The sequence below is a fragment of the Mustela nivalis genome (assembly GCF_964662115.1).
Source record: "Mustela nivalis genome assembly, chromosome: 20".
Lineage (NCBI taxonomy): Eukaryota > Metazoa > Chordata > Mammalia > Carnivora > Mustelidae > Mustela > Mustela nivalis.
The window spans coordinates 2,714,659-2,730,178 of NC_139039.1; the positions used below are offsets into that span (position 1 = coordinate 2,714,659).

The following is a 15,520-nucleotide window of genomic DNA, read 5'->3' on the forward strand; positions in this document are numbered from 1 at the left end:
ACTTCACTCTAACATTTTAAACTGCCACCTATAAAACCACCACTAAAATAAACACTGGAACACCAGCCCAAAGAGGAGTGACCACTAAAAAAAATCAAGAAAAGAGGCCTCAAAGGAATTAAATAATCTCTCTGCCCTATTTTTACTACTTTTCATTAAAATGTACCACATAAAGGAGGATGGAAAATGCCTCAGTTGTGGGCAACAACTTGTGATATCTTGATATAACAACTTGGGAACTGGTCAAGAAAGTGAGACAAAAGGGATAAGAACAAAATCAAAATCCTGCACGACAAATAGCTTGCTTTACTATTCCAGTCCATTCTCCTGTTCTAGGTTTACTTTACTAATAACAAGTGCAGACCAAGAGAAATCAATGTTCTGAGAGACAAACTGACCTGACCAAGGTAAACAGGACGATGTTCAACCACGTGTTATGCAAGAGTTACAAGTTGGGACTAGATTCCTAGTCTTTTGTTTCTCAGGAGTAAATTCCTGGGAAAAACTAAGAGGTCTCTGAGTTGTTAGATCTCTATTTCTAATACCAGTAATATTACCAGACACAATAAAGAATAAAAAATCTTCCAGTTGTAGCTTCTGAGTAAAAACAGCCTTGAACATCATATGGCTCTTGGTTGGTGTGCTCATCACAGGACTCAGCACAGTATCAAATCCCTCCTTTCCTATAAGGCATTTCTTTGTTAGAATGCAAGAGCAGTTATTTCTGCTGCTTACATTTCAGGTCACCACTTAATTGTATTTAACAATAAACAAAACTTCCTAAGATATTAATCCTGACCTCTTTATTTAGAATTTCTGACTTATTCCTTGTTTTTAAAAATCAGGACTACTTATTAAGGTGATTTTTCTTTTTTTTTTTTAAGACCAAATTCTTCTTTTACTTCAAGATTTTTTTCTGTCCCCTTTTGAAACAGGACCATAGATACTTCCCATTTAAATGTCTATCATTTCCAAAATTCCTTCAAATTCAATAAACTTTTATTAATTACCTGCAGTATACTAAACATACGGGATTCAAAAGTGAGTATTGCCAAAGCATGAAAAGTCTGTTTAGCATGTTAGAAGAGTTTATTCCAGTAGCATTTGAAGGGATATACAGAGGACGAAGAACGAACATAAACAGACTCGGGAGTAACAGCCCAGGCTACTGGCAATAGCACAGGTGAGGTGATGCATGCTTGAGCCTGGGCAAGGGTGGAAGGGACAGAACAAAGATGCAGGAGCTCCTGCAGCTCCCATTCCAGCCAGTATCCACACCCAGTATCACCTCATGCCCTCTGCCCACCTCCCTCCAACTTCAACATGCTTCCACAAAGCTGCTGTTCAGCCTATGCCAACTGCTGTGGGCTCTTACACCTCACTTGTTAAAGCTTTTCCTTCACCTTTGTCAGTCTCTATCTAATGTAAGAATCCAAGCGAATACTGAAATAGCTTTTTCTCTTCCAGAAAGTTTTACTGAATTAGTATTGCCCAAATTTGGTTTCATATCTGTGACAAAGGGATTTGTGAAGTATAAAAAAAGAACTTTAGCACTTACCTAAATATAAACCACACACTAGTAGAATCTGAATTAATAAAAGTTCATAGCTTTTCTGCATTTATTCTTCCCCTTAAAGGAATCAAAATGTAGTGTCAAGTGTGTAGGAGGGAGGGGAGGGAGGAGAGAAGAGCTGTTCACACTCATGTGAAATATATATACATTGGGGGGATATCTATTTATATTCCTTTAGGAATCATCTTTTTCTAATAGGAATCTGCCACTTTGTGTATTTGCTCAGCTCCCTAACAAATTGTTTCCTGTTGTTTAGTAAAGGTGCTTTGCCTGTGATGAACTAAACCTAATAATTTTTTTAACTTAATATATTGAAAAAGAAATGGGATACTTTTAAATGCTAACAAATCAATTTCAAGAGTGCTTTGGGTTGTATATTAAATAGCCACCCACTTCTGGGAAACAGGAACAGGACTGAAATAAAACAAAATGAAATGGGAAAAAAAAAAAAAAACCTTTTACATAAAACTAAAAACCTTGTTTGGCAAAGGAAACCATCAATAAAATGAAAAGGTACCCTACTCATTGAGAGAAAAATACCTGAAAATCATATATCTGGTAATAGTTAATATCCAAAGCATATAAAGAACTCATATAACAGCAGAAAAAAATCCAACTTAAAAATGGGGAGAAGTTCTGAAAAGACATCCCAAAGATATACAGATATACATACAGGTACCTGAAAAGATGTCTAACGTCATTAGTCATCAGGGAAATGCAAATCAAACAACAGTGAGATAAAACCTCATACCTCTTAAAATGGCCAGCATCAAAAACACAAGAATAACAAATGTTAGAGAGGATATGTTAGAAAGGGAACCCTTGGCACTGTTGGTGGAAATGCAAATTGGTGCAGCCACTATGGAAAACAGTATGGCAGAACCTCAAAAAATTAGAAGTAGTACTATCATATGATCCAGCAATTCCACTTTTGTATTTAATCAAAGAAAATGAAAACACACTAATTCGAAAAGACAAGCACCCCCACATTCAGTGCAGCTTTATTTATAATAGCTAAGATAGGCAAACAGCCCAAGTACACACCAACGGATGAAAGAATAAAGAAAATCAAGCATGCATGCACAGACACACACACTGAAATACTGAAATACTATCCAGTCATAAAAAAGAAGGAAATCCTGCCATCTGCAAGAACATGGATAGACCCTAGAGCATTATGCTAAGTGAAATAAGTCAGACAGAGAAATACTGTATGATCTCATTTACATGTGGAAATCTAAAAACAGCAACAACATCCAAGTTCACAGAGGACAGACTGATGGTTACCAGAGGCGGCAGGTGGGGGTTAGGTGAAATGGGTGAAAGGGATCAAAAGGCACAAAATTTCCAGTTACAAAATAAGTAAGTCATGGAGATGTAATGTGCTACAGAGTGACTATAATTAATGATATTGTATCATACTATTTCCAAGTTGCTAAGAGAGTAGATCTTAAAAGCCTTCATCACAAGAAAAAAAATTTTTAACTATATATGGTGATGGATGTTAACTAGATTTTCCATGCTGCAAATCTATGATTTTCTATGTTGCAAATATTCTGCAACATACACAGATATCAAATCATTATGCACTTGAAACCAATATAATGTTATGTGTCAATTACATCTCAATTTTAAAAACCTGTTGTTCTTCAAATCCTGAGGAAATGAGCCTGCTCCATAAGATGGGCTTCAGAAAGATTGTGGTCTTCTAAGAATAATCCTGTCTGAGGACCAGTAAATGAAATGGATTTTCTTCCATTCTGGGTTGCAAACTCCTTGAGAGAAAATGGTTGAAGGAAAAAAGAAAGAACTATTTGGCAAGTCTACTGCAGACTAAGGACATGGGAAGCTGAAATGTGAAGCAAGTAAAACGGTTTATCATGAGGGATTCTGAGCAACAGGATGTCAGTTTCCCAAGAGAATATGACTGTCATATCTATGCCTAGAGCCCCAGAAGAACCATAATTATGAATTCTACACATACATATTGCCTAGAAATTGGACCTAGTCATTTTTAGAAAGAGGTTTTTGTTTTCTTTTGTACTGTTTTGTTTTGTTGCCATGAGAATATAAACTGTGGAAGTCTGGAACTTTGCTTTATCATTATATCCCCAGAACCCAGTACCTAGCAAAATGGATATATTTGTTGGATCAAAGAATAAATGAAGAGTGTCTTTAACCATCCGGATACCATTTCATAGAACCTCAAAACAGAAACAAAACACAAGCAAAATACTACATGTCATTGCCATCAGCCTTCTGTCCCCTCGTCCCAAGTACAGGCTTGAATAGACTACTGGAAACATAAGGGTTCTTCCTATGTACAGCTAGCTAATTTTTCCAATTGCTCAGCCAACATTTATTACTGTGAGCCAAGTATGTGTTGAACACTGGAAAACAAAGCAACAAACAAGGCCAATGTGGCTCTTGCCATCAGGGAGCTTACAGTCCAATAATTCCATTTATATGCACTTGTCTATTGCAGACAAAGCTCAGGCAATGGTAAAAATTAAGAGACAATCTTGTCCACAGTTCCAGATTTCAACATGACCCTACAGGGGCTATTACCATTAAGAATAAATTTCTCAACTGATTATCTTACTCTAAATGCTATGCTGTCCAATATGTTACGTACAGCCACATATGGCTACTTAAATTTAAATTAATTAGAATAAAATAAAATTGAAAATCCATTGCTCAATACCATATGTAGTTAGGGGCTACCATATTGCACCACACAGATATAGAACATTTTTCTGTAATCACAGAAAATTCTACTTGCAAGTACTGTCCTAGAATCTTCCTACTCAAGAGTGTGGCCTCGGGACAGTAGCACAAATACCACCCAGAAGTTTGTAAAAAATGCGGAATCTGGTGCCATCCTAATCAGAATCTGTATTTCTAAAAAGAAACCCAGGCTACTTGTATACACATTAAAGTATGAGAAGTACTTCTCCATAGAACTACAGTATTATCTACTACAATATCTAGTTGTTCTGACTATATTTAAATGGCCACTTTTTTATTCTAAAAGATAATCCCAAGAGTTCCTACCTCCTAACTGAAAGGTCCAACTGTTTAATCAAACAGACAACAACTAAAGACGCATACAGTCTCTCATTCCTACAAGAGAAGGGTTTGCTCACTCTGGTCTAGGTTTGCTCTTCAATTATCCTGGAAGCCTTAAGAGAGGAAGAGAATCGCTTTTACTGTGATATAATCTCTTCTTAATTCTACATCTCATAATAAATTTCTCTCACAGTGAATGGTCAATGATAACTCTATTTATGCAAAATAAATAAATAAAATAAAATAAAATCCTAAAATAATGCAAATGTAAACTTGAGCACTGTAAACATCTGTAAACAGCCTTAAAGAAATAACATTAGAGCTTAAAGGAAAAGAGCTGAGGGAAGGGTAAGATTTTTCAATTTTTTAAAACAGGGTTATTTTCCCAAGACTTTTTTTTTTTTTAAGATTTTATTTATTCGACACACACAGAGAGAAATCACAAGCAGAGAGAGAGGGGGAAGCAGGCTCTCTCCAAGCAAAGAGACTGACGCAGGACTCGATCCCAGGAACCCAAGTTCACGACCTGAGCCGAAGGCAGAGGCTTAACCAAGTCAGCCACCCAGGCGTCCCTCCCAAGACTTTTAATGTATATGTCATTGGATATATTACTTGTAAAATAAAAATGCATGGACAAATTCACTCTGATGAGGTACTTTCAAGAGTACACTAGGGGGTCTGTAATCTATTTTTTATGAGTACAAATCAACAGATTTTCATTCCTTTATAAATTGCAGCTAACTTAGCTACTAAAAATCTATTTTCTCTCCTTTCCATGTACTTTGTTCATAAATGCAATAATGTTGGGGCACCTAGGTGGTTTAGTCAGTAAAGCATCTGCCTTTGGCTCAGGCCATGATGGGGGGGGTGTCCTGGGGTTGAGCCCCCCACTGGGCTCCCTGCTCAGCAGGAAATCTGCTTCTTAATTTTTTTTTAAGATTTTATTTATTTATTTGATAGAGAGAGATCACAAGTAGGCAAAGAGGCAGGCAGAGAGAGTGACAGGGAAGCAGGCTCCCTGCTGAGCAGAGAGCCCGATGCAGGGCTCGATCCTAGGACCCTAGGATCATGACCTGAGCCGAAGGCAGCGGCTTAACCCACTGAGCCACCCAGGTGCCCCAGGAAATCTGCTTCTTCCTCTCCCTCTGCCCATCCCCCTGATTATTTTCTCTCTCTCTCAAATAAATAAAATATTTTTTCAAAATGCAAAAATTAATTAACTAATTAAATTTAAAAATAAAAATAAAATGCACTAATGTCATTGGTACTCTCTGTTCCTTAATGAATATCAGTTAGCAAACACCTTAAGACTTATATCATGAGTTAGTGTGATAAAAGAACTATATATTCCTAATTTATTTTAACACTGGAAATTTTACAGAAATAAGCTTAAAGTCCCCTGACTTGTCAAACAGGAATTCAGTCCCATAGACAAGAGGGTGACCACATTGTACCCTTTAGCCTGAAATTTCATAAACCAGTAAAAAAAAATTGGAAGACAAAGGTTCAGTTTACAAAGCAAATACAAAAAGCCATACAGAGCTTAAAAAAAAAAAAATCTCAAATACATTTCACCTATAAGTAACTATAATCCTTAACTGTGAATAACAGTGATCAATGTTTTTAGGTCTAATAATCAACAAACCCCTCCAGTAATAGTGATGCATGTACACATTGTTCAGATTTGCAATGCAACAGAAAAAGTTGCCTTTAAAAAAATAATCTAGTCTGTTTTCCCTAAGCAATAGAAAATATATTTAGTATGACAAAAATAACAGAAAATGAGTATGAGTAATGAGAATTTACTAAATGAGTAATCTAAGCACACTGTATTTTGGTACACACCCTTTACCCTAATAAAATTCACAGAGAACGCTGGCTACTGTCTGGTCACTAATAAGTCTAAAAACACACATATTTCAGGTATTTATTTATATGCTGCAAAAACCAGGAAAAGGCCTGAAAACTACTACACAAGCTATTAGCATGTGCATACAAATAGAGACTGTTGCATTAATTGAACACTCTTTTCCCGAGTGATTAATAGTTACAGCTGTGCTTACCATAAGCGATATTTCACATACTAATGACTCAGAACCCATTTTTTCCCATTCAGTTCTGATCCCTGGGGAAATGATCCTAGCTTACCATCCCAGTCAATTTCCGAGGAAGCTCTGCAAGCTAAGGAGTGGCACTGCATTCAGCATACAGAAGGGAAAATGAGTGTGATAAGGAACAGCCCATTAATTTTAAACCAAAGTCTCTGCAAGTGTGCAGAACACAGTTCTTGCCTCGGAGAAGAAATACTACGCTGTAATAGTGGAATTTAAGCTTTAAAATCATTGCTTTTTAAAGCTGGTTTCCTTTTGTCAAACAATAAGGTCCTCCACCGTCATCCACTTCTGGTAACTTTTGTTTCTTTTCACATCCACACTTCGTGCTTCTCCTTTCAGCCTTACTCTGATTAGAGCTGCTCCTCTGATTCCACCCATTCTATCCATTCTCCACTACTTCTTCCTGTCTAGGAATTCACACTTTTAAAAATCCAGTTTTATTTTTTAATTTTTTTCCAGCTTTATTGAGCTACAACTGACATACAACATTGTGTAAGTTTAAGGCATATGTGCTAATTTGATACTTATAGACTGCAAAATGATTACCACCATAGTTTAAGCTAACATCTCCATCATGTGACATAATTACCATCTCTTTTTTTATAGTGAAAACATTCAAGATCTACTCTCTTTAGCAGCTTCAAAGTGTATAACACCATTATTATTAACTACAGTCACTGTGCTATATATTAGATTCCCAGAACTCACTCATCTTATAACTGGAAGTTTATACCCTTTGATCAACATCTTCCCATTTCCTCCACCCCCCAGCACCTCATAACCACCATTCTATTCTCTGAAAAACCCAATTTGAACAATTGACCCTTACTTTTTGTTATTTTATTCTGAAAAGCAAAAAAAGTTTAAAACTTTTAAATAATTACACAATTTGGTTTACAGCAGGCTCTCTTCTGCTAAAGTTATTATGAATGTGGTAGTATTAATATAAATCCTTACATAAAATATTCTCTGAAATATTTCAATATTTAAGAAACTGAAACTGATGTTTCAAAATTCAAGTTGCTGTCTTCTTTTTTTTAAATCATGAATGCCAAGCAGCTGAAGTTCCTAGCAGGGAAGATCGAGTACAGCTGTGGACTTTCCTACACTGCTGTGTTTCAAGACAGATGTTAGGTGCAATGGTAAACAACCTCATTCAGCCTCCAGTCTGAATGGAATCAAGCCTCAGCTGATTTATATTTGCATTCAGTGATTTTCATGCTCAAAAAGAGACCCATAGTTTTGCTAAGGATTCAGATGCAAACTAACATGAGCAATAATTCCAAGCATATCTGAAATGCAAATTTTACAGAAAGTCAAGTACCTGGTGAGAGAAAAATAAACCTTGTATTACTCTAAAAGTGACACTTTCAACAGAAATAAGAAACACAGCCCTGTGTATTAACTGAGGAGTTAAAATACCGATTATAAACCTCCAGGGCATACAATTTCAGCCTAACTAGAGTGTTCACAGAACATTTTTGGTGCTACGCTGTGGCCAACCTTGGTTCTCTTCCAGGCTACTCAGAGCCATACCTTAGGCATGCAGATGGAAAGGGGTTTGAGCTCTTTAAGAGAAACTCCTCCCCTATTCCCATCCAACGCCACAATATTATGTCTTTCTAAAACTACAGGGGTAGCCCGTTTTCCTCCTTCTTTCTATATAATACATCACAAACAGAGAGTAGAGAAATTGGCTGAGAGAACTGTATTCTCAGGAAAGCTGGGTGAACACAAACAACAACAACAAAAAACAATGAAAGGAAATATAATCACAGGTAAGAATATTGCTTTCTATTTAAAAATAAAAATTTTGGAAAACCCAATGTCAGATGCTAAAAAAAAAAAAAAAACAACATTCCAGGTTAAATCCAGGTAAGGTACTGGGCAAAAGCATTCCAAGGGTGGGTGGCATTTATCTGATGACTGGGGAATTAAAAAAATATTGACACAGGCATCCCTAAATAATGCAGTATGCTCTGCCCTATGTCAGGATTCAGCACAACCTGGTCTCACCCCAGGAGTCTCCTACTGGGACAGTCAAAAGACAAGACTAGTAAGCAAAAGCAGTCAATAATACAGATGGATCATTTTACAGCAGCATTTTACAAGAGATAGAGATATAAAAATATATTTGCCTGCACAGACCTACAAATAGAGGTTACTCACAGAGATTACTGTAGCTCCAGCAGTTACCCATTGATCATAGAAAATGCCCAGTTCATCTGCTTAATGCTTGAGAAAAGTTAGCTAGAAAAAAAGCCAGCTAATTCAAAATCTGCTGTTCTAGTCAACTGGAAGCAAATTAGTTTCAAATTTCCTGGCAGCCCCTTTTGCCCTGCACCGCACACGGTGATGTCAATGGAAGCACTTTGAGCGCTGGAAACCTCAGCTGAGAGGAGCTGCCGCCTCAGTCCCTTTCTCACAAAGGCTAAGCTGCCTGTTCTCTCGCTCACTCACTCACCCTCTTTCTGCCTGTCTCTCTCTACCTTGGTAGCTTACCGAAAACAACCACCGTAGGGCTTTTCTATATTTGTGAAAACTACTTCCAAGGAGATAATTGAGATGACGGGAGTTAGCTTTAATGTAACCATTTCCCCAGTGCGGCAGCAGAAACCCCAGCAAAGGCTCCGAGAGGATTGTACCATCCTCAGTGACATCAGAGGTGGGGCTGTCATCTCAGTATTATGCAGCATTTTCTCTGATAAGGGAATGACATATGTGAAAGGAAATGCATAGGTTCCCTTTAAAAGGGTTTAATTCTTATGTTATTTAAACAGAAAAGGCAAAAGCAAATACAATGTTGAAAAACTGCTGTAGGAAGATACAAATCCTGCTTTGCCAGTCCTTACCGAATTGCTAAATGACGCTGCCATCTCAAGTCATTTTACTGATGATTACATTATCATTCCTGTGATTAAATTAATATTTAATAGGTAATTGATATTACTTTGGAAATGTGATCTAAAAAATTCAAAGACATTCACATCTAGTTTTAAATATGATGGCATAAACTTTTACATCACTACTACTACCTTGGATCTATGCAGTACCTTTCAACACAATCTCCGTAAACATACTAAATGTAAAAACTAACAGTTTTTTACATTAACAGATGAAAAAAGTGAGGTGAAAAACAGCACAAGATGAATAACATTAATGTAACACTGGTCCTTAGTCTTGGTAATGGAGGTTAATACAAATATTAAAAAGAACTCATCTTCTATAACCTTAATATTCCAATCAGTATAAAAAGCAGAGGCCAACAATACAAAGCAATTGACAGTTATTTTCATTCATTCCATTTACATTTACTGAGAGGCTAACAAGTTCAAGAAAATGTGCGAAGTCTACTTTGGAGTGTACATTTCTGCTAAATAATAAAATCAGAATAGAAAATATGTATACAATGCTTACTATGTACCAGGCACTGCAGTAGGCAGGTTTACTGTATTAACTCCTCTATTCCTACCAGCAGCCCTTGGGATAGCTACTCATATACGACTACTGAAACACAAACAAGTATGTAATTTGTCTGAAATCACGTGGCGAAAACTGGCAAGAGCAGGATTCAAACACAGGCACTAAGGCTACGAAATCCACCCTCCTGACCACTAAACTGCATCGCCTCCTGAGAACTTCTTGCCAAGTAAAAGAATTCTGAAGGAAGAACATAATTTGCAAGATTTAGAACCACAACAAGCCAACAATAGCCACCTCTCCAGAAGACTGGCCCAAATACAAGAGGATAAAGGTTGGAGAGTGCACCAAGACAGAGCACACAGAAACAGTGGAAATAATGCCCAGTAATTTAGTGCTGACTACTCAATTCACCTGGAAACAATGCCTTAAAATCTTCCAGCTTTAGCTTCCTTACTTCTCAGCTGCAGATTTTTTAATTATAAATCCATATTAAAATGTGGTTAAAATACACGATCCAGACTTGTAATCTGGGTTCCATTATTTTCCAACTATGTCAATTTAAGCAAATTATTTAACCTCTGAGAGGCTCAACTTCCTCCTCCAAAAAAAATGAGGAAAACAATGGAGTTATTCTGAGGACTAATGAACTATGCATATAAATATATAAAGCACTCAGAGTTACAACCAGTGTATAATAAAAGCTCAAGGTTAATTATTATTGTTTTTCATAATCATCATGACTTTTAGTATTAATATCACAGGTTTTTTTTTTTACTAAAACTGCCAACTTTTCAAAAACCTCTCCAAGAAGAGCTGCTATTTTTCCTGAGTTGATTGGAAAAGCAAAGGCAACCTCTACTGGTTTCATATAAACATTATCAAATCAATGAATCACCAACTCCCTATGAGATGGAAGATGGAGGTTATCAGGCATGCCTTTCAAAAAAAGAGCTTTTTTTGAAAGGCATGCCTAATAAAAAAAAATAGGGAAATAATAACAACAACAACAACAATAAATAGGGAAAAAATAGGAGCATTTACCATTTTGCCCTCCCCAACTTCTTCCCCTGCGGGGAATATGGAAGGGGGCCAGAGTCAAAGCAGCCTTCCCTAACAACAGGCATCCTATTAGTTAGGGAGGTGAAATCCACCATAGATCTCCCACCCCCATCTTCTTTCACATTGGAGAGAAATAAACCTTTACTTCAAGAACTTAATTCAAGTTTTCTATTATATGCAACTCTCCATGATCCTATGAAACACAGTTAAAGGTCAAAGGTTCCTGGTAGTTTCAAGGGCTAACTGGAGGGCTGGGCTATTTATCATGGCTTTTTAGTTACATTCTGAGCCTGCAACCTCTTCAGTGCCAAGTCAAAGTCAATGGATGAACCCATGGGAAAGAAACAGCAAACCATACTACTTCCCAATACTTAGTAGCTATGTTGCCTTATTACAAACAGAACAAAGGATTGGAGGGCATGTGAAATGTCCCTCCTCCAGCTTATTTTCTTCCAGTCTCTGGATCCATATATCCAGTTTACATGCTATTAGGCTAACGCTAAAGGAGAAAAACAAAAAAACTCAAATGCAGGAATGAGGATGGTTGATAAAGTTACTGCTATTACAAAGGCTACACAACTCCAACTACCACGGACCATGAAGAAAAATGTCTCCCACTCACAAATGTCCCAATTTCAAATATCTAGCATTTCACATTAGGCTTTAACTATAATACTATCTTAGACTGATCATCTAAAACCTTCTATTTCAAAAAATAAAGCTCAAAAATAAATTTGTTACATATTCTCTCGTATCTCATGGGCACCATTCTAAAAAATATGTTCAAAAACAGCGTGAGTCCATAACTAGATTACATGAAAGGATTTTTCAATCTAAATTGGAATCAGGGAATATGAAATGGAGAAATTCACACAGGCACCCACAAAAAAACAGAACTTAATAACTAAGAGACTGATTCCTATAAATGCCTGATTTACAGAAGACCAAGACTTATCTCCTGACCAGTGAACATCTGCCACAACTCTCTCTCCATTCACAAGCCAATGAACTTCCCTGCTTGAACTCTGCCTGGCCCTCCCGCTCTGGACTCCTTGGCCATGGATAAAGCCTGAGCCAAACCCTCAATGGCCCCACCTGTTGTTTGCTACAGGATGCATTTCCCAAATTGCAATTGCTCCGCTGTCCCTAAATAAACTCAATTTCTGGTAATTCCAGCTTGCCTCAGTTTACATCTTTATTTAGACCAACAGCAGAGCCATCCTGAAAATATTTTGTTTTGTATCTGAAATGTAATTTAATAACACTGCCATTATTCTGAAAGGAAACATAGTACCAAAACATTCAGAGGAGAGAACCATTAAAAAATCCAAACCAATATTCTGTTTATACCTCTTTTTCAAAACATAATTATTTTTCTAGAAATATCACTGACACAGTGAATTTAAAAAAGCTAGATTTATTTTTTATTAAAATTTAAAGGAATATTTTGTAAGTAAAAATATACTTGCCAACTAACTACAACCAATGTTTTTAATAAAATATGAAATTTAAATTATAAATTATTTTGAACATTAATAAACTTTATATTAACTATATCTTCTTATTTGCTGTATTGATGCTCTGGCATTTGGAGCTTCCATCTTGAGGAGGCACATTACCCCTCCCGCACCCCATTAGCTATTTCCTGGAGACAGCAATGGACTCCTATGGGAGTGTAGTTTTGATATACAAACCAATCTACCAGCCACACCCCATTTCCTACATAAATCTCTCACACTCTTAAACCAATAATCTCCTGTCCTTAATCATATCAGGGGCTTGTACTGGACAATTAGGAACTACCAGAACCCATGAAATTAATAACAACAACAAAAATAATAATAATAATAAAAAACAACTATCCAATCCTAAACATACTCCGGGACCTAACCTATTTGCCAATTCCTTCCTGCAAAAATCTCGTTAAAAGCCAGGCCGTGTTCTCCCTGAGTCTCTCTGCCTCTTTCCCCATGTGCCCTTGCACACCTACTGTGCCTCCTTTTTCTAGAAATCTGTGCGTATAAATTTCTTTCTTCATGACAGTTATTTTCATGTCTGTGTGTCTTACCACACCTGATACATAAATGTATACAAACATAAATGCCAGGTCCAAATCTTCTAACAAAGTTTTAAAAGAAATGAACAACTATGCATTCCTGAAGAACAAAATTTCAAATCAGTAATGTATTTCTCCATTTTCATGTCACTGGCACTGTCCCTTTAGTTCAGAAATGACAAGCTGTAGGTAATAAATTATTATTTGATAATATGTTATTTCTCAAAATCTTCAGACAGGAAGCAAACTCATCCAATTTAGTATGAGATTTTAAAATTAAACCTTTTTCACAAATCAAGACTGTGATGCCAATTCTTATCACCAGGATATTTTATTGTTAGCTTTTATTAATTCCTAAACCCATGTGGAAGAACTGATAACAATAATTCCTTACTTGAAATAACTTTCTTCACCGAGCAAATTCCAATAAGTAAGGAGGCAGTTTCTAGTTTATTTTTTAAGTCTGGTTCTTAGATCTTAAAAACAAAAAACAAAAAACTCAATGCCAATTTCAGAGTTATAAAAATTTAGTTTTTATGTATCAGTTTCTTGTCTCTATTATAAGGTACATCTGAAAGTTTAAGCATCACATAGAGATAAATAGAATCTAGGAAGATGCAGCATGACATAAAGCCAAGCAGAGAGGAGGGGTGGGCAATACCAAGATTGATATGATGCCAGAGCTTTATACTCCAAAATACTGTTAAAAAAAAAAAAATCACTCTAAGGTGAAATGTAACTTATGCTGAAAAACAGACAACACAAAATAAAAAATAAAAGATTAAAAAAACAAGACAACAAGGTGCCAAATGGAGTCTCTTATTGCTAAGCTCCACATTACCAAACTGAGACATAACTTAATTACAGTTTTGGCTCTCCCAGAAATGTAATGTTGAACCAGTCAATCAGGAATGAATCACCTAATTGGTACTAGTTAGGTAATATGCCTGACAGACCCCAGCCAGGAATAGGAAGGGAACTTTGTAATAACTAGTCCATTTTGTTGCCTACTACAACTTCCTTGTTCCCATTCCCTTTTGCCAATAAGTCTTTTCATTTTATTCAAGTTGGAACTCCTTTCTATCTCCTATATTTGATGCTGTCTGATTTAAGTCAATTTTTGCTTAAATAAACTCTTAAAAATTTTAATAGACCTGGGGTGCCTGGGTAGCTCGGTTGGTTAAGCATCCAACTCTTAATTTTGGCTCAGATCACGTTCTCAGATTCATTAGATCAAAGCCCCACTTCAGGCTCCATGTTGGGCTTAAGATTCTCTCCTTCTCCCTCTGCCCTTCCTCTCTCTCTCTCTCTCTCTACCTCTCTTCAAAAAAAATTAATAGATCTGTTTCTCTATTAGCACTTCTACTGTTAATCTGTCCATATTCATATAAATCTGCACAGAATTCAAGCTAATTTTGTGTGTATTTTATCTTTATGTTAATTTTGTATATATTTAACAACATATCACATAAAGCAATTAAAAATAAACTGGCTTTTATTAATTAATATTTCAGAGAATTATTTTATTCAAGCTTTTTGCATGCAACTTGTCATTAGGATCTTTGCTACCATGGACTCTTATTTTGAGTTGTATTACATCTTTAGTTCTGCCTTAAATTGAGATACAGCAATATTTAAATCTGTCTGATACTGTAACTGGAAATTCTATCCTAATCTACAGTATCCATTCACTTTAAGTGATCCACACAACGTAACCACTTACTGTATGTCCTTTGGAAGTCATCTTTTAAAAAGCTAGATTACGGTGACTTTTTACACAACTCCAGGATCATTTCCCCAGGAATAATTACTAAACCTGGGTAAGTATGTATTCTCCTCCTTTTTAAAATCAGTTTTAGTTGGGGCGCCTAGGTGGTTCAGTGGGTTAAGCCTCTGCCTTCGGCTCAGGTCATGGTCTCAGGGTCCTGGGATCAAGTCCCACATCGGGCTCTCTGCTCGGCAGGGAGCCTGCTTCCCTCTCTCTCTGCCCTACTTGTGATCTCTCTCTCTCGCTTTCTGTCAAATAAAATAAATAAAAACATTAAAAAAATAAAAGTAATATAAAATCTGTTTTAGTGATTTCTGTAAACATCCCAACTAGCATTATCTATACTTGTTTCAAGCTAATGTGTTTTCTCCAAAAAGTTCTTTGTTATTCAAAATAATCAAAACATCTTTAATACAGAAACAGTTAACAACTTGAGTATAAGACCACTCCTTTTTTTC

At 36.3% G+C, this 15,520-nt stretch overlaps 1 protein-coding gene across 8 annotated transcripts in view; it reads right to left on the reverse strand.

Annotated features, from left to right (window-relative positions):
- Nucleotides 1-15,520, reverse strand: part of PSD3 (pleckstrin and Sec7 domain containing 3) — a 733,176-nt gene that overhangs the window by 426,812 nt on the left and 290,844 nt on the right. Inside the window, exon 1 of one of the 8 annotated variants that reach the window (XM_082715147.1) lies at nt 9,259-9,377. The exons of 6 other annotated variants lie outside the window; for them this stretch is intronic. Coding sequence is in view for 1 of the 2 variants with exons in the window: in XM_082715145.1 (XP_082571271.1) it covers nt 8,926-8,956 (31 nt within the window). In the remaining variant the exon portion in view is untranslated. Of the gene's footprint in view, nt 1-8,925; nt 9,213-9,258; nt 9,378-15,520 lie in introns of those variants that run through there. One more of the 8 variants, XM_082715145.1, reaches the window with a different exon arrangement.